General features: G+C 41.7%; 1 protein-coding gene and 1 long non-coding RNA gene across 7 annotated transcripts in view; both read right to left on the bottom strand.

Annotated features, from left to right (window-relative positions):
- Positions 1-342: 342 nt before the first annotated feature.
- On the bottom strand, positions 343-9,985 carry LOC123635465. The gene is made up of 4 exons (XR_006734131.1): positions 9,274-9,985; positions 4,598-4,699; positions 4,002-4,140; positions 343-1,435 (listed from the first exon to the last, which is right to left on the bottom strand). It is a non-coding gene; the product is annotated as an uncharacterized LOC123635465 (long non-coding RNA).
- A 3,580-nt stretch (positions 9,986-13,565) lies between these two features.
- MCOLN2 (mucolipin TRP cation channel 2) overlaps positions 13,566-23,004 on the bottom strand; it is a 52,414-nt gene continuing 42,975 nt past the window's right edge. For all 6 annotated transcript variants that reach the window (XM_045547635.1, XM_045547634.1, XM_045547636.1 and 3 more), the window contains exons 12-14: positions 17,565-17,771; positions 16,370-16,491; positions 13,566-13,993 (exon numbers count right to left, since the gene is read on the bottom strand). In XM_045547635.1, coding sequence (XP_045403591.1) covers positions 13,957-13,993; positions 16,370-16,491; positions 17,565-17,771 — 366 coding nt within the window. In that variant the 3' untranslated portion in view covers positions 13,566-13,956. The remainder of the gene's footprint in view (positions 13,994-16,369; positions 16,492-17,564; positions 17,772-23,004) is intronic.

Below are 23,004 nucleotides of genomic sequence, written 5' to 3'. Positions count from 1 at the left end.
TTGAATGAGATATATTTAAATCATAATAAGAAATATATACTAACCAATAGAAAGCCTGCATAACTCTATTAATATCAAACAAAAAGAGATATTAAGGCAAAACTGTTATTTGGGATAAAGAGAAACACAACATATATAAAAGAATAATCCTCCAAGAAATTACTACGCAAAAGAGCAAGAATTTGTCTATAAAACCATTTTCTCACACAGGTTTCATTGCAACCTTTAGAGAAGTATTCTTACTGGGGTGGGGTGAGGGGGTGGATAACACCTCCTTATCTCACCTGTGAAATAAATCAGATCTACAATTACTAAATTTGGTTCTTTTCTCTCTTTTTTAATTAACCGATGGCAATCGAAAGGGTTTAAAGCTGCAATGTCAAAGAAAAAAGATTCGTGTTCAGTGCTTGTGTTATTTTATTTATTAAATCCTGATTACAAAGAGCAGCAAAAGAAATTATAGATTTAAGTGAGGGTTCTCTACCAGTTGGGAACACTGATTCTAGTATATTAGCAATTATAAATATTACAAAAGAAATGAAAATTTCCAGGCATAACAGTAGGTAGTTTCAGAAACTGAGTGCTTCTTACGCCAAGTTTCAGATACACTTTTTATAATCCATGGGCATTCCAATTAACTTTCTTTCTTTAATTTTTCTGTTTGTGAAAAAATATAATTTCTCCCATATATCAAACAGGAATAACAATACTTTCTCTACCTAGCACAGGGTTATTGTGAAGATAAAACTAAATAATATATATAAAAGCACTTTGCAAACCTTTTAGTACTATATAAATGTAAGATATTATCCTTATTTTGAATCCGTGCTCTTATGATTGTTGGTATTAAAAGCTTTACCCACCATTTCTTGAACATGCCTGTAAATTTCAATTATCTGTTATTGTGTGCTCTGTCTAGACTTTAAGAGTAAAACTGCCATTGATATATTTTCACTAATGTAAGCAAATCATGGCCCCATAAAACAGTTCTCCCCACTCACCTTTCTATCACTGCACATGCACACAACTAGAGCTATATCTACATCCAAAGAGAAGGAAAACTAGTTTCAGTGTTTAGCGTAAAGAAATGTTCTTTCTTAGTACTGGGTTTTGTAGCTCTTATAAGCGTGACACTAGGATGTCTTGCTTTGCCTCTTGACAGTTTGCTCCATTATTCTTATTTAGGTAACTTGAATTTTGAGGTGGATAACATGAGCTTGATAAACAACAACAACAAAACACAATAAAAGATACTAATTGCCATACTAGTAGAGTCATTGGCCAGGAGAGGTCAGTGGGAAGCGAAGTCCTCAAGCAGATGGATTCTGAGTGCAGCAGCCAGGACATTTCATCAGTTACGCTCCCCACGACAGGAGATCTGAGTGATGCATTTGTATGCCCACCGCAGCAATGGAGAAACCAGATGCTACCTTAACTGGGATGAAAATAAATATCACCAATGAGGTGCACACCAGTATCAGGTGCCTCTGGATATGGTAATATGACACCACAGTGTTTCTGTGATATTCTTGCCACAAATCCATAACCTGAGTCTAATCATAAGGAAACACTGACAAATCCAGACTAAGGGCCTATATGTAAAATAATGACAAGTATTCTTCAAAAATCTCAGCGTCATTAAAGACAAAGAAAGGCTGAAGAACTGTTCCAGATTAAAGGAAACTAAAGAAATACGACAAATTCAGTAGTGATCATGGATTGGATCCTGTGCTCGAGGGGAAAACAATGGTATAAAGAGAATTATTGGGACAATTGATAAAACTGGATTATGGACTGCACATAACCAGCATTGTATCAATATCAAAATTCCTGAATTTGACCATTGTACTGTGATTATAGAAGAGATTATTCTTGATCTTAGGAAGTACACACTGAAGTATTAAGGCTTCCCCTTTATACCTTATGATACTTATATCATGATCCTTTCATAACAGTATGTGCAACTTTCTCTCAAATGGTTCAGAAAATTAAATTATATAAATTAGGGAGAGAGAGAGAGAATAGGAAGGCCACCTTCTGAAAGGTACACTAATTGAGATGCACGTGCAACTGCTGACTTCATCGATGATCAAATACTGCATTGAGGCATGAAAAGTACATGAGTGGTATTAAAACATGTATTAACACCAACTCTCCTGGCTTCTAGCCAGAGAGATAGATGAAAGAGCTGCTGAGTGCAGGCTTTCTGGAGTGATTATCTCTTTTCAGTCACATCTATTCGGTGATTCATTATTGCACATGCCAGAAACTCCACCCAGTGGATGCATGCAATTATCTTTTTTTGTTTTTAAAGGAGCCAGTTGGATAAGATTATAATAGTGGGCATGCTTTGATCCATTAATCAGTACTGCCACACTGTTTTACTGTAAAGAGGGTGAAAGTGAGGGGATGATAAGTCTACCAGCATGCATTTTAAGCTACAGAAATTTAAAAATAGAGACTAGGTCAAGAAGAACACACCCAGACATCTGAAATGTCCATCTTGAACTCCAATTTTCATAATTCTTGCACAACAAATAGGTTTATTACTTTATCCCTATTCATCCAACGTGTCTAGTTTATCATTTTCAAAGCTTCCTTACATTTTCTCCTAGATATCACATCAACCTTGTGAACTATCCAGCTCTAAAGATGGACTGCCTAAGTCTGAGTCTCCATGCAAGCAGTTACTACTGTGTGACCTCAGGCAAGTTACATAACCTCTCTGTGCTCTCAGTTTTATTGTCCCTGTATTATAGGTAAGGATTCTGAGCCTTGGAGCAGCTTAATAATGTGTCTAAATTACTAAGAAATTTAGTGTTAGAGCTGGGAGCCTCTATAGGGCTTTCAACTCCCCCCAAAAGGTAAAAATACTTTCCATCAGCACCAGCATTGTTTGAGTTCAAGGAATGTTGCTTAACAAGGTGCTGTTTGAAAATAGAAGTCATATTTCTCATTAAGTAGGCTAGACGTTTTTTTCTGCCACCCAACTCCATTCAATAAGCATTTATTCAGAAGGTAGACGGCAGAAGGAAGAAGGCTGTGGAGTCAGCTTTGGATTTGAAGCCTGGCTCTGCCACCTACCCTGTGCTCAGTGTTCTCTTTGGTAAAATGGAGATCTTGATATGTAACCTGTACGTTTGTTGGGATAAGTGGCAATAATACATGTACATAGTAGGCATTCAACCAAATATAGCTCTTAAAAAATACATTATTTGTTGAGTGCTTGCTTCTCACCAGGAAGCTTGCTAGGGACATAAAACACAGAGAAAGAAAACACCATTTGTGCCATGGGGGTTCCAGGAATTAGTGATGGTTCTCTACATAGTAAGGATATTAAGCCAGTCGTATATGCTGTAATTATTTTTTTCCCCAGTGTGCTTTTAAAATTTTGTTTACATTCTTACTTTTCTGAAATTTTGGGGTTTTATATAGTAAAACCCATTTGATTTTTTAAAATGGTTTTTTGCAACTTTGAACTCAGAAAGCCCTTCTTGACTTCTGAGATCAGATCAATATTTATCTATTTTTTTATATTTCTTTTAAAGGCTTAATATTTCACATTTAAATCTGTAATCCATGTGGAATTTATTTGGCCATGTAGTCCTAAGGTGCTGAATAGTTGTCTTTTTAAGACATATTCCTGATAGTACTGGTCGATGCTACTGGCCATTTGGCTCGTACATTTCTGTCTCAGTAACTCACCTTCTAAGCTGCCTGCTGCAAAAATGGATTGGCAGTCTTCGAAAAGGCCAATGGGGAAGAAATATATATCTGTGAGTTTTATCCTATTTAGTGGTTTCATTTTTAATGCAGCACAATAAATGTCAACTCTTTTATCTCAATCACATCTTTGTCTCAATCACATAGATGTGGAAACTTTGACAGAGTATTTTGCACAAGGGTTAATATCAGGGCCTCCCTAAGCCTAGAGAAAAGTGAGGGGGTGAGATCATGTCATCATTCTATCCGCCTCCCCACCCCAAACTTCCCTTATCTACCTGTCTTTTCTCTTATGCCTGTCTTTTGCAGGTGGACTGTGGAACCATTTATGCAAGGGAGATAAAAATCTAGTAGCAGGATCATCACAGATTTAGTCACTCCTTCCTCCAACCTTAACAGCTATTCCAGGAATTTGACCTTCAAGAGAAAAGACATGAGAAGCAGTCTCGGTGTTAGTCTGGCTTCAGGCTGAAGTGCATTTTGCCCAGAGATCCAACCAGGACTGGGCGGTTTTACTGTTCAGGAATGATTTTGGACAATGATAGTTTCCCCTCATGGTGTCTCACTGGTCACCCAGGGTCACTGTGCTGGTGTGGATTATCTTAAAGCCATGGCTTGGCCCTGTCGGCACGCCTCCAAGAGCTGAACCTCCAGCGGTCTACGCCGGGCTGTCCACTGTGCCCCCCAGGGCTGGAGATGGGTTCCCTGCTCCATGGCCGGCCTGCAGAGCCATGAGGGTTCCCTCACCACCAACACCCAGCCCAGCTCCCCAGACCTCCTGGCTTGAAGAGGTGGGGAAACCCGTGATGGGTGTTTTTCTGTCCCTTTCCCCCAATACATTCCACACATTAAGGAAGTGCTAGGAGTTTACCACCTCTAATCCTTGTGGGGCACATTCGCCAGGGCTGGAAGAGTCAGAAGGAGCATCGCTGGGGTTAATCTCAACACACAAACTGCTGGTCGCCTTTGCAGGAGTCTGTATGGAAAGAGGCAGAGCAGTAGCACACACACTCAGGCATTTGTACAATTCCATCTTTTCTTCATTTGTGAGGTGGGGACCATGCCACCCTCCCTGCCCTGACCCCCCGTCTCAGGCTACCTTGGCCCAGAACATTCCTCTAACGTGACTGTATTTACAACCACCTTGCAAATCCAAGCAGTTGTGGGGTGGGCACAAAGCAGTCCCTTCTCAGAGCTCCTCCACCAGCTCACCTCCTCCTCCCCCTGCAGCCTCCCCACCCTGCCCCCCCATACACTGCCCTAGCCTAAGGCAGACAAAGGCAAAGTGCCTCCCAGCAGTGACTGACACCCTCCTTCCCCAGGCAGCCACACCCAGTTCTAAAGCTTTGTGATCCCACTCCCAAATCCTGATGGCGGTCACAGGTAGGGGGTCTGGGGGTAGGATGGGGTCTTTATAAAATCCCTGTGCAGTCTGTGAGTTTCAGGCTACAGATGTCAGGCTGATGTTGTTAGCGGTTACACCTGCAAGTCTTGCCACCTTTATAGATAGAAAATTGTTACTGGCCAATGTCAGAGCACTTCAGAGTGTGTGGATGTAGGGGTGGGTGGGGAGGGATGATGCAGAAACAGAAAGTCTAGGATCATTTCTTTTCTTAAAATTGTGGGAAGGAGAAATCTCCATGTGATAGAAGTATGCATTCAACCCATTCATCCTAACAAATACATTTCTGATGACAGAAGTTATGAAAAGAGACTCTTCCCTCCAAAAGCATAATTCAAAAGCATGAACCCTTAAGAAAATGACAGGATAGTTAGCAGAAAAGTCTTTTAAGAAAGAAAAAGATATAGTCGGCCCTCCACGTCCATAGGTCTTAACATTATGGGTTCAACCAATGGCAGATTAAAAAAAAAAAAAAAAGGTGGTTGCTTCTGTACTGAACATGGACAGACTTTGTTTTTCCTTGTCATTATTGCCTGTTACAGTATAACAACTATTTACATAGTATTTAGATTGTATTAGGTGTTATAAGCAATCTAGAGATGATTTAAAGTGTACAGGAGGATGTGTGCAGGTTATGTGCAAATACTATGCCGCTTTGTATCATGGACTTGAGCATCCATGGACTTTGGCATTCCAGGGAGGTCCTGGAAGCAATGCCTCCAAGACACCAAGAGACGACTGCATATGCAGAGAGATAAAACACATATATGCAATGTGGTATATTACTTAGAGACAGTTTTCAGGCAAATTTCTCACTGTGTTTGTGACTGTGTTTATTTACAGGCTAATGGCATCTCTCTCTCTCTCTCATCTCTCTCCCTGTCTGTCTTTAACCGGGAGGACTGCAGCAGCTTTGTGACTGATTTCCCTGCCTGTCTCAGTCCACTCCAACCCATCCTTCACATTCTGCCTTTTCTGGTCCTGTAGCACCCAGGTCTACAGCCCGCCCATGGCATGCATAGTCCCTGTGGCCTTGCCTTGTCACTTCTCTAGTCTTGCCTTCTATCATTTTCCCCAATATACAACCTATACTCTTATCACTCCACAGCATACTTTTCCTACCTGACCAGGCTCTCTCTCAGATGTCCCAGCCATTGCCATTCTGCTACCTTTATCCAGAAAGCCCTTCCTCCACCCCACACCATGGCCATCTGATCAAATACAACATATTCTTCAAGTCTAAGTTCTAGCATTGTCTAGTCTCTTCAAGAGGCAGGCAGGAGCTACCACCATTCTGCTCTCATATAGTACCTTGGGCTGACCTTGTATTACAGTTGCTTTTTATGTGACTGTCTCTCCTGCTAGATACTTCAAACTTGTTGAAGGTAGGGATCTTGTCATTCATTCCTTGCATCCTTAATACTTAGCACAGTACTGGAAATCAACAAATGTGTGTTGAATTAATGGTCTTTAATAGCACCATCATTTTCCTTCTACACATCATGTGGCTATCGGGCTATCTGGTTTCCCAAAATTATTGGTGCTTATCACTTTCCTTGCTTGTCACCTGGGAAACTTACTAGCTAAATCTACCTTTCAGACTGCATCTCCCTAGCTAGAGAAGATTAAATTTGATAGCAGAGCTCTGATTTCCCCACAAAGGCAAACCAAGAGCTAAGAATCAACTCACTGTCCTGTCAGCATGGATACCGCATGCAGGATGGTGCAAACGCGGTGCTGGGTCTGAAAGGCATTATTAATACCATCTCCTTCTGGAGACCTAGCATGGCAGGCTCACAAGTGAGGATGTAAATTCACTTTGTCAGAGCAAACATTCCTCTTGGGGGACATCCGCTCAACCTCGAGGAGAGAGTAATGACCACAGCCCACAGGCAGCGGGGGATGAGTAATTTACTGCTGCTAGGCAATTAGTGTTGCTAGAAAAAAAATTGCTTTCATTTAAAATTCTCTTTAAACCATATGTATCATGGCTCATGGGATAATTTATGTATCATTAGAAACTAAAAAACATACATCACCCTGATAAATCATCTCCCCCGTTCACCACAGCTCCCAGTGGTCTTTAAGGAGTCAGAGTTTTGCTGTCCTTGTTATGTAAGGTGGTGTGGAAATGTTCGTATGTAACTCATTTAGTTTCTCATTCACTCCCTGGTTCTCTGGCAGAGACCGATGGCAAGAGAAACATTTGCCATCATTTTCACACACCGCTCTGAGGCAGCATTTACTGTAAATGAGTGCAGCATAAAACAGTCTTGAGTTGTATTGTTTTCCCTAACAAGGTCGGAGGTCACATAGCAACTGGGCAGACATGCTGGAGTTGAAGTTGAACCTCCCTCAACTGAGTCTCTGTCAAGGGAAAAACTTTAAACGGAGAGCCAGAAAATGAAGCCCTTCACTGAGGAAAGTGGGGCATGGGACAAAGGAGAGCAGCTCAGCCCCAGCCTGCAGGGACCCATGTCACAACCACAGAAGTTCAATCTCCGTCTTTGTGAGGTAAGAAGGAGCCCGCAGCCACTGCTCTGTGAGGACACAACAAAAAGGTGCACCTAAGTGCCTATTAGACAGCAATTCCATGAAAAGGCATGGAGGAAACGTAAATGCATATTATTAAATGAAAGAAGCCAGGCTGAAAAGGCTACATACTGTAGGTTTCCAACTATATGACATATTGGAAAAAAAAATTATGGAGACAGTAAGAAGACTCGTGGCTGCTGGGAGTTCCGGCAGGGAGTGGTGATGAGGGAGCAATAACTAGGCAGAGAACAGGGTTTTTAGGGCAGTGAAACTACTCTGTACGATACTACAGTGGTTGATATACATTATACATTTGGCCAAACCCATAGTGTCCAATACCAAGAGTGAACCCTAACATAAACTGGGGACCTTGGGTGACGGTGCTGTGTCAACACAGGTTCATTGGCTGGAGGGTCGCAAATGTACCACTCTGGCGGGGGAGGTTGCTAATGCAGGAGCCTGTATACATGTGCAGGCAGGAGGGATAGGAGAGCTCTCTGTACCTTCCTCTCAATTTCACTGTAAACCTAAAATTGCTCTAGAAAATAAAGTCTACTTTTTAAAAAAGCAATTCCAACGCAAGTTCACTCTTTCCTTTTATTTATTTATTTATTTAGAGACAAGGTCTCACTCTGTCACCTCACTCTGTCAGGCTATAGTTCAATGGCACGATCACATCTCACTGCAACCTTGAGCTCCTGGGCTCAAGTGATCGTCCTGGCTCAGCCTCCTGAGTAGCTGAGACTGCAGGCATGTGCCACCACACCTGGCTAATTTTTAAATTCTTTTTTGTAGACATGGGTTTTTGCTATGTTGTCCAGGCTAGTCTCAAACTCCTGGCCTCCAGCAATACTCCCACCACAAGCCTTCCAAAGTGCCGGGATTATAGGTATGCGCCACCACACCTGGCCCCTTTCATTAAATTAAAAAGTACAATACTGGATTCCTAGCCTTTTCTTAAAAGGCCATGCTTTAATCACCAAGTTCTATAGTTATCAGGATTAGCTACATAACTTGTGGGGCCCAGTGAGAAATGAAGTCAGGACTGTGACTACAGATCATTAAGCCAAGTGCAGGGTACAGGAGGCAGGCCCCTGACTCGTCAATGTCCAGAGCCTGGGACATCTCCACTGGGAAGGAGGGACGGCAGAGGCACTCCCTATGGGCTTCCTGTTCCCGTGCCTACAGTTCACTGTCCTTCCTGGAGTGCCTGACAGCAGAGGGCTGTGCCTGGGTTTAGTCTGTGAAGTCCTCCTCAGCAGTCCCATAGGAGCCATTCCGTGGTGCTTTTACAAATAGCCAAATTCTAGATATTTGGTAGAGGAAGACTCAGCGTCATTGGAATACAGTACTTCCCCCCCTCATCCAAGGTTTGGCTTTCCGTGGTTTTAGTTACTTGAGATCAACTAAGGACTGAAAAAAATGACATGGAAAACTCCAGAAATAAACAATTCATAAGTTTTGAATTGCATGCTGCTCTGAGTAACATGATGAAATCTCACACCGTGCCACTCCATCTAGCCGGGGACGTGAATCGTCCCTTTGTCCAGGGTACCCATGCTGTAGAGGTCCTGTCCATTAGCGAGCAACAGCGTCTGCTCCCAACATCTAACCATTGATGTCATCACGGCTTGATGATCCAGGATCACGTGAAGCGGACGATCCTCCCAACGCAGCATCAGAAGGCCAACAGCAGCCTGTGCTACGTCACATGCCTACATCTTTCACCCATCTCATCACGTGGCAATCTGTCATCTCATATCAGCAAGAGAAGGGTGAGTACAGCACAACAAGCTATCTTGAGAAAAAGAGAGACTACATTCACACAATTTTCATTAATTTAATTTTTATTTGTTATAACTGTTCTATTTATACTTGTAGTTAATCCCTTATTGTGCCTAATTTATAAGTTAAACTTCATCACAGGTAGGTATAGATAGGAAAAAACATGGCATATACAGGTTGAGTATCCCTTATCCAAAATGCTTGGGACGAGAAGGGTTTCAGATTTTGGATTTTTCTTTTTTCTTTTTTTGGATCTTGGAGTATTTGCATATACATGAGATATCTTAGGGAGGGGACCCAAGTCTAAACACAAAATTCATTTATGTTTCATATACATCTTCTAAATATATCCTAAAGGTAATTTTATACAATATTTTTAACAATTTTGGGCATGAAACATTTTTGAATGCGTTTTGACCATGACCCATCCCGTGATACCACTTCTGAAGTCATGTCAGCACACACAAAGTTTCAGATTTTGAAACATTACAGATTTTGGATTTTCGAATTAGGGATGCTCAACCTGTACAGCAGCGGTCCCCAACCTGTTTGGCACCAGGGACTGGCTTCATGGAAGACAATTTTTCCATGCGTAATGGGGGCTGGGGGCAGAGCTCAGGTGGTGATGCAAGCGATGGGGAGTGGCTCTGAATGCAAATGAAGCTTACTCATTCACTCGCCTGCCACTCACCTCCTGCTGTGTGGCCCCTCCAGTTTCTAAGTTTCACGGAAGACAATTTTCCATGGATCGGGGCGAGGAGCTCTGCAACCTGGAGGTTGGGGACAGCAGCTGTATAGGATTCAGTACTGTCTGTGGTTTCAGGCATACACTGGGATCTTGAAATGTATCCTCCATGGACAAGTGGGGACAGGACAACTACACAGTTGAGACATTCAAACTTCAAGTCAAGTGAAGCAAAATAAAGTTTGCCCAAGTTACATGAACATAAAAATGGAACTGATTAGCAGTAAAATGAGGTCTATTCATCCAGTGTTACTGCAATATGTGGCTGTCACAAGTGAATTGTTCAGATATCTGGAATTGCATCTGTAAGCATCACAGCTCTTTGTACTGTCAGGAAACACTCTGTGGCCAAGACCATGGCAGGGGTTTATTGAACATACTTTCCCAATGACTTTGGGGCCCCTGAACATCAATGACAGTGCTGGGCTATTTTTACACAAAGATTCTCAGGCACAAGAGGGTGACTGGCTGTTTGCTCCTGGATCAAAAAGCTGTGCTACTGTGCTTTTCACAAACCTGAGACTCTGAGCCTGGGCTTCCAGTGGGTCAGTGCACCCCTCTTGCCATCGCTATATTATAGGCTGTCAGCAGGAGTTGGGGAGTGGTGACTGGAAGGTCACAAAGAGCTTTTCCTAAATACCCTCTCCCTCTCCCACCCTTCCGCAATCACCACCGTGGATCAGCAATGGGCTGAGAAGTGAGCTGGCCTGTACTTGGCACATTCTGACAAGTCTGATTAAGGCAGTCAGCTCCCAGAAGAAGACTGAGGGTCTCGCCCAGGGTGAGGGACTGGAGCTTTGTGACAGCTTGTGGACCTGCGGGACCTTTTCCCTTCCATCAGGACTGACAGCTGTGCCCTAGCGGCAAGGCATTCAGGCTGATTCTCCATGGCTAAGTGCGAACATCGTAGGGTTGAACTGATAATCGCCTCCAGGACAGGGCTGGATGAGGGGCTTTTGCACACTGAAGTCCTAACCAGAACAAAGTCCAGCAGAAGTGTGTGGTGAGCTCTCCAAAATAAAGATCTCCCTGGGTGGCCCAGGTGAATACACATTTGCACATTTGTAGACCATGTGAAAAAAGCATTTATCTAAAGAGCCGATATTCATTGAGCACTTGGAAGTGATGCCCTGTTCTATGCATTTTATGTTTGACTCATTTAATCCTCACAATCCCCCCATTTTACAAATGAGGAAATTGAGGCACAGTGTGACCTGACCATGGAGCCTCAGATAGTAGGAAGAGGAGAAGAGCAGAGGAAGATGGGTTGCAGAGTAATGCTCTTAATGTCTGCATCATTCCATGGCCCCATGGAACCCACTTAATGCTCATGGTGGAGAATCAAAGGGAAAAGATGGCTCAGGTATCAATTCAGTGCCATAAGCTGTGTGACTTAAATGCCAATCTCAGTTTATTGGGGTTTCTTATCATCACTTAGAGGAAGAAAGTGAATTCTCAGGGCCTCAAAGCTACAGGTTAAGCTGCAGCTTTTAACTCAGGTCCATATCTCTAGATGGCTCCCTTGCCCAGGCCCTTTCCTACCACCCCCAGTGGACAGGCTTTGGGACATTGCATATGGCTTTGCCTGTGTCACTGCAAGCCAAGGAGGTAAATTCTGAGAGAAAATGGTTGGTCCTGGATGTGTCTATTAGCAGAGTTATGATACAACGTTGTTCAATAAAATCCAAACAGATGACACAGTTGGTAAAGTGACAATTGTTTAAAATTACTAAAAAGCAAAAAAACAATGTTTCCACACATGTGGGGTAACCTTGAAAAAGATTTTTCTTCCTGAAAGTGTTTTGGCCAGCTGGAAGGAAAAGAAATGAAGGGAAGCCAATAAAAGAATAATATGAATATGGAAGACCATCATTAATCTTCCATTCAAATGGCAGTCACAGCTGCAGAATAAGCGAGAGGCTTTAATAGCAATTCTGATCAGAGATAAAACAAAGTATGTAAGAATATGCTCAGAAGTTAATAAGTGGTCTAATTACATACCTGATTCCAGAGTCATGTAAATTATCCCAGAACCACCAGTTTAATGGTCCTTAGTTTAAAAAATTCGAACATAACTCTTGACATTTTTGGTTAAAAAAAGAAGTTTAAAATGGTAATTTTAACAGAGTATTCTGTGTGTAGACACGGATCATTTACTCTGTCACAAACTTTAATGGTAGTAACTGGATGACTTTCCCTGCCTAGATTAGTGTGGGTACATGAAGATACAGTGAGGGCAAGGAAGTGGGAGGGGGACAAGGGAAGGAAAATTGGGTAGTGGCTTCAGGGGAGGGGCATGGCTGAGGCCAGGGAAAGAGAGGGAGAGCCCTGGAAGGAGGGTCCTGCTTAATTCACATTCTATTCTTCACCGGTAACTTTAAAATAATTGACCCCTGAGATAGCTCAAGTATGCAATAAGTCTATGTATGAAGTGATGTTCATCTCTCAAGTCATTATCATAAATATTTATTAAGTCACTTCTATATACCAGCCCCTATATCTTCTTCACTGCTTTTAAGAAAGTGGGAAATCCCTTCTGGAGACCAGCTAGTTAATAGAGATGTGATCTGAATTTTTCACTGTGTAGATGTTAAGAGACTGCATTTTAAAAAACAGTAGGAATGGCCGGGCGCGGTGGCTCACACCTATAATCCTAGCACTCTGGGAGGCCGAGGTGGGTGGATCGCTCGAGGTCAGGAGTTCAAGACCAACCTGAGCGAGATCCTGTCTCTACTAAAAATAGAAAGAAATTATCTGGCCAACTAAAAATATATATAGAAAAAATTAGCTGGGCATGGTGGCGCATGCCTGTAGTCCTAGCTACTCGGGAGGCTGAGGCAGTAGGATCGCTTAAGCCCAGGAGTTTGAGGTTGCTGTGAGCTAGGCTGATGCCACGGCACTCACTCTAGCCCGGGCAACAAAGTGAGACTCTGTCTCAAAAAAAAAAAAAAAAGTAAGAATGTCATAAGATATGATAAAAATAAGTTTATTTGGAGAAAAATATACCATATTTCCTTGCTTGACAAAGGCAAATCCCCAACTCAGTGGAGGTCAGTTGTCAAAATGACTGACCAGGCTACAGTTCACTTCCACTTCATGTGTGTGCAATCAACAATTAGTACAAGTAATGAGGCCTCCAAATGACTATTTCTTATTCATCCCACTGACTATGCCAACAGCTGCTTCATATCATGCTGAAGAAAACTCACAGGGGAGTAGTCCAAAAGATGTCCACTACATGAGGTCTTTTGTTTATTTAAGTGTGATCTTTAAATGGCTTAATAATTTCTCTAGCCTGGAGTCTACAAGTTGGTATTGCAATCAACTTCATTTCTGTGCAGACCACAAATCAACAAATGTCTCTGAACCCAAGAATCACATTTAAAAATAAATCCTTATTTAATAATAAACACACACCTTTAAATACATGGCTTTAAACACCATTGTCTTCTACACTCTGAAAGGGGATTTTTTTTCCATCCCAACATTATGTCATAAATTAACAGACTAATAGAGAATTTCATTATCAGTCCGCAATTGCACTAATGCCCATTAGTAGTAGCCCATGGTCTATTCTTCTTCATCTAAGTTTACAAAAAGTTAACAACTTCAGTCATGGTCAGGCAGCTGACAGTCGGTCCTCTCTTCCACCTCACAATTAAATAAGACAGTCCTTTTGGAACTGCTGGTCCAAGCTGTTTGGCTTCCCTCTATATTACCACTGGATAAGGAGCCCTGAACCTTAATTGTCTTTAGCAGAAGGTCTTTAGTTAATAAGCATCAAGTGATCACTGCTTCCTTTCCTGTAGCACAAAGGGGAAGGAGCAAAGAGAAAAGAGAACAATGATTTTTAAAATCTTTGAGGAGAAATAGGAATACTCTACATTCAATAGGTTATAGATGTGTTGAGTGAAATATAAAAGGAAGAGAAATTAGGAAGGGTGATTTACACTATCTGAGGTGTGAGTAGACACTTTGGGAAACAAATTATGAGGAACTGTCCATCTCTTACGACCTTCCATGCTCTTCTGCTAACACAGCTTTACAATGGCTAGAACAGCCAATTCTCCTCCTTTACTGCAGCAAAGAAGAGCAAAGGTTCATTTTGCATTTCTTCCACCAAGCATCTCTCTCCAAAGAACCGCATCAGTTTAGAACTGGAGGGGGTTTCAGAGGTCACCTGGTCTGCCCTGATGACACTGGAGGATCCAAGAGGTTTAGAAGAGGTCATGGGACACACTTGGTTAACGGCAGGGTTCAAAAGAAAACCCCGGTGTTCTGCTGCTCAGGCTAGAGGCTCTGCCAACAATCCAAAGGGGGATCCATGTGTGGTGCTTGCTGGACTGCTTTGCTGAAAAAGAGTAACCACACCCATGCTCTGCAGGAGGCAGGGCTGGGGCAGACGGTGTCGTCTGTCATGGTCACCAGACAGGGAACACAGACAACAGTCTCTGCAGTGCTGAATCTTGGTGTTCCCCACGTTGCCTCAGTGAGGTCCTTCTCCAGTATTTACTCTCCGTTCACAGCCTTTCTCAGTTTTATTCCATCTTTCTGTTCCTAGCTTTTAAACACACCAAGGTATACTAAGTTTTTGATGGAGTCAAAGTCATCACTTGTTTTCAAGGCCCCATTACAATCCATTTCCTTCCACCAGGCCCTGCGACCCCCGTTCACTCTGCAGCCTCCATCCAAACTCCTTGGGGTCTAGGCTCTGGGCAGATGGTTCCACTGAAACTTCTCTAGCTGACTTCACCTGTGACCACCTGTTGGCCAAACATGGCTACAGCCACCGCACTCTTTATTTTTTTTTTTATCTTCTTTTTTTTTTTTTTTTTAAGACTGTCATCATCCTAGTTCCTCGGTTGATTTCCTTGGTGGACCCTCTTGTTCCGTTTCATTCTTTCACTCCTCACGATGGGTGGGCAAGGCCCTCCTTCACACCAGGTGTCTGCCCTCAGCAGCCTTTGGCACACCTTAGGGTAAACTATCTGCTGATGTTGCTCCCGTCTCCTCACCACCCAGTCCCAATCTTATCAAAGTCTTCTAGTCCACCCTTTAAATCTGTCATTCATTCTATGTGGCAGCACAAGAAAACATTTAACAACCTTGCAGGACTTCGAGGGGTGCAAACCAAGGTCCAAACACCAAAGACTTAGCAGTTACTTTTCAGAATTCACCACTACATTCTCCAGTGTATTTCCCCCCCTTACAGTTAACAATATAACAGAAAAGCAACTTTGAGAGACTTTCTGTATACAGGCTGCCTCTGAGGGGGCAAGCCATCTATTAAGAAAATTAATTTTCCTCTATTCCAGCTTCCACAGCAACAATTTAATGCTCTGAGAGGATAAAATGTGATTTTGAAAACAGCTCTTCTGAGAAGACCTCATTTCATATTTACCAGACATTCTTTGGATATGCTTAATCATATAATTTCAAATCCCAAGATGAGGTATGAATTGATTAACAGAAAAATACATCCTGTGATTTTAAATAGCAATTATGTTCTCACATTTTCTTCTTTAAAAAAAAAAATGGGTAGGGTATAGTTTCAGTTAAAAACCTCTACCCTAACAACTTCAGATGAAAACAAACATGGGCACATTTAAGAAACTGTCCTCATCTGACCCCCAAACCCCTATGTGAGAGGCTTGGTCCACGGAGGTCCAGACCATTTTCCTAAGTATGCTGACGGGCAGCAAGGCGGGCACTCTGGCCAATGCAGAGCTGCCGACGACGCTTGTGTCCGCCGAGCACACGGACGGCCTCCTCTCATGCAGATTTCCTGCTCGGATCCAGAAAGGTTATCTGTACCCCATACTGTGAAAGGGGAAAACACCTCTGACCATCCCAGGGTTCTACCTCTAAAAACAAGAGCTCTGACCTCTCACTTTGGCCACTTAAGAATTCAGTCTCTTGACTTTAGGGACATAATTCATATCTTCTTTTAATAGTCTCATATATTCCTAAGAGATTGCAATCGCGTCATGTAGCTTTCTTCCAACTCTGTCTCATAAGAAACAATTCACTTGTAAACCCAATTTCAGTGGGAGGAAAGAAAAAGATGAATGATTTCTCACAGTAAGCTGATTTCTGCATACAGGCTAATCTCAGAGTGGCTTTCTCAAGGCAACAGAGCAGGCCGTCTCAGGAGCACGGAGACTGGCCGCAACACTGACCTCCTCAGACAGCAGATGCAGGACAGGAAGCTTGAGGACTTGTTCTGATACTGCTCCTTGCTGCTACACTCCTTCAGGAATTCCTGCAGATCCGTTTCAGGAAATCCATTCTGTTGGAATTTCTTTAAAAAGTACATAATGTTGTTACCTTATTTATAGAGCATGAGAATTGTTCTCCTTGTCAACAAACCAAACCCACCTTTGCTAAAATAAAACTCTCCCACATTGCTAGTCCAGATCCAAGAACTGGTATTAAAGATGATGAATCAATCTGTCAGTCCCAGAACACCAAGCCAGGGCAACCACAGGAACAGAGAACAATCCAAAGGAAAACTCCAGAAAGAAAGTGAGGAACAGCTAGCGAGCGGTGTGTTAAAAGGCAACTCCTCTCTCCACGCCAATCCCTACTGCTAGAGCCAACTACCATTCCCACCTCAACACCAACCTCCCCACATACTAAAGACGTGCTCAGGAGTTTTTCCAAAGGACTGGCTTTCTTCTGAGTTATTCTGAGAAGGTGTTAAGCAGGACAGCACCCCAAGGCACTGACATGGCACCCGGTTGCTCAGACACTGACCCTGAAACAGCAGTTTCCAAGCACCACCATCTGCTGTGAAGGTACCAGGATTAGGGAAGTGAATTTTCTTCAAGCTACAAACTAGTTAAATGGGCCCAGTCTGAAATGATACAGAACTCACCAGGTAACTTAAAAAAGTAGGAAGCTAAACAGTCATAAGAGCCTTAGTTTTCATAATTTAAGGGGAACCTACACCATGCAAGTAGCTGTTATCATCCAGTGTAAGTTGTACCAATATTTATAGTTGTCAGGGTGGCAGCCACCTCTTATCACTGAAACTGACTCAAATCCTAAGCCCCAGGCGGCCACACAGGCAAGTGCATCTGTCAGAGCTGAGCCCACAGCCGGACTCCCCGATTCCCCACACCCAACCATCCTTACCCCTTTCTCTTTCCCCCTGTACCTCCAAACCAACCCACCCTGATCCGAGGAACAGGGACATGTCCCAAATGCATATTGAAAACTAACCCCTAGGATCTAGAAAGTTTCTTGTCTACCCAATCTCAAAATGTAAATAAAATTATAATATTTTAAGTAAAATATGTGATATTTTCCTATGTTCTAATCCATACAGAATTTACAGTAATTTTTTGGCAACAAATATTGATAATTACTTACTTTAATGGTGTCATAAGAATCTGTAATAAGTGCAATAAAAAGGCTGAGAATCATGTATATAAAAAGGCTGATAAAGGAATATAAATACAGGCGACTGAACAACCACACCAAGACACTCTTCTGCTGGATCTGAGCAAAGGTTGCAAACATGTCATCACCATTGACCAGAGAAAACAGACACTCGGCAACTGTGTTCAGATTTTGAAACTGTAGGGGGGGAAACAAAAGTTAGTTTCTGAGATATACTACCTAGTTAGCTTGTTTTGTTAAAGTTGTTGTTGTCATTTGTCGTAGGAGTAACTTATTCATCTTAAGACAGCTAGAAAACCATAAAAAGTAGGAAAACATTATTCAAAATCCCCCTACACATTCTCAAAGATAATCTCTTGACATTTCTCTCAGTTTTTCCCTATGTGCTTTTTATATATTTGTAGTTGTGTCCATCTAATAATTTTGGATCCTGATTTTTTTACTACTTAACATAAACATCTTCTTATGTTATTCACACTTAGAGTGTGTTTGTTATATAACAGACCATTCCTTGAAAATGCCAACAAACTAAGGAAAATGGGCTTTCCTTCCAAATTTCCCTATTTCTGTCAGTAATTCTAATCTCCTACCAAAGAAACATTTACTCCAAAATAATCAAGAACTTAAAACTATGTGTTGAACAGATTAACCTTCCTCTCCTTTCAATCTCCTAAGGCCTGTCTGTTCCTATGACATGGTTCTTTGATCCACCCTTTCTACTTCATTCCAATGTCACTACTTGTCAATACTGATATCTGGATTATTACAGAAACCTCCAAGGAAGTCTTTTTCACTCCAACCTCTTCACCCTCCAGTTCAAGCTGCAGTAAAACTAAACTTCATATAAGATGGCTTTTAGGTCATTTCTCTTACATAAGACTGTACAAAGTCTGGATGCAAAATAAAAATCTGAACCAAGAAGGCTGGGATAAGTTCCTCCCTTGGGTGGTCTCATTGCATCTCCTCCTATCAATATTAACACCCTGTGCTCGTCTCTTCCCACAACATCAGGCCCATTTCTACGTTTTTTCCTCATGAGATTTATTCTCCTCACCTGGCATATTCTTCCTCCTCTTTTCTGTGTCCAATCAAGCCACTGTTGAGTCATTTCAAAGTCTACTTCAAGACAGACTACCCTGGTAGCTCTAGTCCCTTCTCTGTACTCTGTATTATAAGAACCACAGAGTAAACTACAGATGGTCTTCTCCTTGCTTATCATACACACTTCCCTATACCCCAGCTAGACAGCAAACACCATGTCTTAACGCTCCCCACGGCTGGACCAGGCAAGGCAAAACTGGTGGCCAAGGGAGAAGGTATATAAATGCACCCCCACATGGGGTCATCAGAGTTCTGCATTAGCAACAACTCTGATGAACTAGACTAATACCATCGAGACCTGGAGGCAACATCCAGTTGAGTAAATCACTTAACAATAAGCAGATTATTTAACAATAAGATAGGTGGTTCCCAAAGTAAATATTTTCTATCCCCTCCACTAGCCTTAAGACAGTGAAGTTAAATCTGGTTTCTATGGATGTCAATTACAACCCTGACAGCACTATTCGTATTTCCAGTAGTTTCTTTTGGAATCCAGTCAATTTTTTTCTATAGTTTCAAGAACCCCTAATGGCCTGTGCTTCAGGTTTCAGAACTGCAAATAGCTAGTAGATTAGCACGTATCAAATTCATTCCTTACTTCCCTGTAGATACAATATCTGCCTTAACATTAATGTTATTCATAACCATTTTACCTCCGTCTCCTCTGTGCACATAAGAATTATTTTAACACACCAATAAGTTAAAATAGTGACCCAATAAATTAAGTGACTGGTACACATCCTGTCGTTTTGAACCAGAAGAAGTGGCTGTGAACCACGGTCAGTTTCAGTGGCCAAATTCCATAATAGAAGTGAGCTTAAAAAGCATCTAAGGTAAGGTCCTAATGTGCTTCCAGTCTAAAAGGACCATATTTACAGGGCATTGCTTTGGTCTGTAAGACGTCATAAGGCCCTGGAAAGCAGGCACTGCTGTCTCTCCCTGTTTCGTGTTCATTCAACAGACTTGTTGAGCACCTGCCATGTTCCACGCATCATGCTGGACACTGGGAACATAAAGAGGAATAGCCATCATCCTTGCCCTCCACGAACTTGGTCTAGAGGAAGCTGACAATATTTGGTGTGTCACATTTAATTTAATAAACATTAAAGGGATATTTCCATAAAAGTCCCCGTAGGTTCTCTAGGACCACAGTGAGAACCCAAGCATTTATTTCACAAATGATAATTTTATGATTGATCCAAAAAAACTTTCATTTGAATGAAAACATAACCCGCAATGGCTAATGTCAGAGAATGACATAACAATTTGCTTCAAAAGCTGGTACTAAGAACCTCATACAGCTTTTAGGTAAAATGTTATAACTGGCTAACAATTCTTTTGAATAAGGGAGGTGCTTGGTCAAAACCAGAGGCCTCAGAAACATGCAGATGTAATGTTGGGTCTGCCAAACTTTTACCCATGCCATTGGCAACGTCCAACAATTTTTCAATGCCTTGGTCTTCTCATTTGTAAAATGGGGACAATGTAAGACTATAATTTATTCCTCACAGTAAGAAAAAACAAAGTCCTCTGGAAATGTAAAAGCCACATTAGAGTAATATTTAATAATGCAAGATGAAGTCTGGAAGAACATCAACATCTCTAGCCCTCGGTGCCCGGACGTTTTATAAGGGCACCGTGCCAAAGTCCATCAGTGCTGGGAACAAACACCAGCAGGACACTTTCTGCATCTCCACCCCCTTTAGTTGAACCACTGAAATTAGACGTCTAATAGGAAGAGAGGGAGCTAAAGCACTGGAGGATTCCAGCTACCAATCAAACAACAGTGTCAAATTATAGTTTTCCTGTTTAGAGTTTTTTGTTTGTTTGTTTGTTTGTTTTAAGGAAAGAATTGGCTTTCGGGTTCAAGGTTGCGGTGATTCTACAAATCCTAGAAAACACTTGCTGTAAGACTCATCTTCTCAAGGCTCAGGTAACACTGAAGTTCCTCTGATTCAATAGATACTGGCAGAAGCTGAAAGTTTTTGACAGTTTGGATTAATCTGTGGGAAATGGGGCAGGAGGCAGTAAAATTTTCTAACCGCAGATTCAAATACAGAAGCAATACAGAGAAGAAAAGCTGAAAATTCCAGAACCAGATTCAAGTTCTCTCCCTCCACTAACTTAGGCACTCACTGAATTAACTCAACTATGCATTTCCCCAATATATCAGCCTGGCTACAGATGCTATAAACAGACTTGCTAGGCAACCCTAGAGACATCCCTTATCCCTCTACTCTTCTGGAGGATAAAGGGAAGGCTGACATTAAGTGAGAAACATAAGTCAGGGGTACAACATCCATAATGGTAGCCACTAGCCACATGTGACTGTTGAACACCTGATGTGCAGCTAGTCCAAATTGAGACATGCTATGAGGACAAAATATACCCCAGATTTCAAAGTCCTCCTACAATGAAAGGAATGTAAAATACCTCACTGTTTTATACTGACTACATGCTAAAATAATAGTATAATAAAATACATAATTAAAATTAATTTCATCTGCCTATTTTTATTTTGTAATGTGGCTATTAGAAAATTTTAAAGTATACACATGGCTCTCATTCGTAGCTTATATTATATTTTTATTGGACAGTGCTGGCCCAGAGCATCCCAATGTCACCTGGACCCTTTGAAAGGACAGAACTGAACATATGGAAATGCAGTCAGGCTCACAAAACCAATAACCTCATTTTCCACGAGGTAACCTTGACACACATGGAGAGAATGAGACTGATTATGTGGCTTTCCTCTCACAGTTGATCTAGAAGTACAACCCTGTTGTTTAGGTCAGACCAAATGTTCTTTTGCAATGATGTGTTTTAGACAATGCCAAGAAAAGCCCTACAGGGTATTAGTTAAAGCATGTGTACTGGGGCCAGACAGACCTGGGTTTGAATTCCATCTCTGCCATTTACTAACTCAGTAACCTCAGGAAAATTATTTACTATATTAAGCTGCCTATTTCCTGTAAAAAGATAATAATATTTCCCTATAGAGAAGGGAAAGAGGTTGGGCACCATACCTAACAAATAGCACTTGAGAATGGTAGGCATCCAGTAAAATTAAAGTAACATTATCTGAGCATGTTCCAGAATACTGATGTGTAGAGGAGATTGGGGTGGGGTGGGGGTGCAAAGGAGATAGGATCACTCGTCCTGAAGTCTTGGAGCCATAGAAATAAAGCCAAATCCTCAGACTCAGTATTTATTCCACGCGGTACAACACTGCCCTCTAGTGACAAAGAGGTGGGAAAGCTTTCAGAGCACAAGGCAAGTAAGAAAGAAAAGTGTAAATTTTCTTGGGCACTAAGACAGTTAAGTTCCCCAGATCAGAGAGATCATATCAAAGAACAATCTCTTTCTCATGAGTCACTTTTAAAGGAGCGACATGGAATTTGAAGAGCAATAAGATTATCAAGATTTACTATTAACCCAGAGGTTTTCTCTTTGTTAATTACACAGTATCTCAAATAAGAAAAACAGTAGTAATTCTCTCTGGACATATTAAATGTGACACTTAAAGAAGAGAAAGTCTGGGTGTGCCAGGTTACTATGCTTTATTTTGGCAGGACAACACAGAAGGTTTGAGAGTCATGTATAACTTACTCTTTGTCAACAGTTTGGCAACCAGATTTGATCACATTTTAGTTAGCACAACTAACCCTGGGCTGTTGGGGTGATTAAACGAGAGAGAACACGAAAATGCACCCCAGAGTGCCTAACACACAAGCAGTAAGTATTAGCAACTATGATTCCAACTGCCACAGGCCCATGGAAGAAAAACTGTAAGATGTAATAACTCCTTTTATTTGGGGGGGGGGGATTAAAAGCAAGGCCTACCTGGTTTCATTTCCTGATGTATCTACTAATCAAATATGTCATTTTAAAACAAGAACATCTTAGCATAACTTGGATGTCCCTGAGACTGTGATGCTAACTGAAGTTCAGTAATAGTTTAAACTCAGATACTGATCTTAATAAGGCACGATGATGCTGTAATCAAAACCACCTGCAGAGACAAGATGCATTAATCATTTAAATCATAAACCTAACATGGTCATTCTAGGCATGTTAGAGTCTAGAGTCTTTACCCACCTTCATTCCTCTCAATTAACTTGGATGAGACGCCTAATACTTTAAATTAGAAAGAGCTTATAAAATTTTCCTCACTTAATTTTCATTAGTACTACAGTGATCTCATGTCCAAATGTTTCTCATTTGATGATCACCAGGTGAATATGTGACCCCTTAAGCCAGTCTCAGACAACTATAATATCTGCTTTCTAGTCTCTGCAGTTCTTGTTTC

Source organism: Lemur catta, chromosome 3 (genome assembly GCF_020740605.2).
Source record: "Lemur catta isolate mLemCat1 chromosome 3, mLemCat1.pri, whole genome shotgun sequence".
NCBI lineage: Eukaryota > Metazoa > Chordata > Mammalia > Primates > Lemuridae > Lemur > Lemur catta.
Note: the sequence above shows the minus strand (reverse complement) of the source record. Positions and strands in the feature narration are given on the sequence as shown.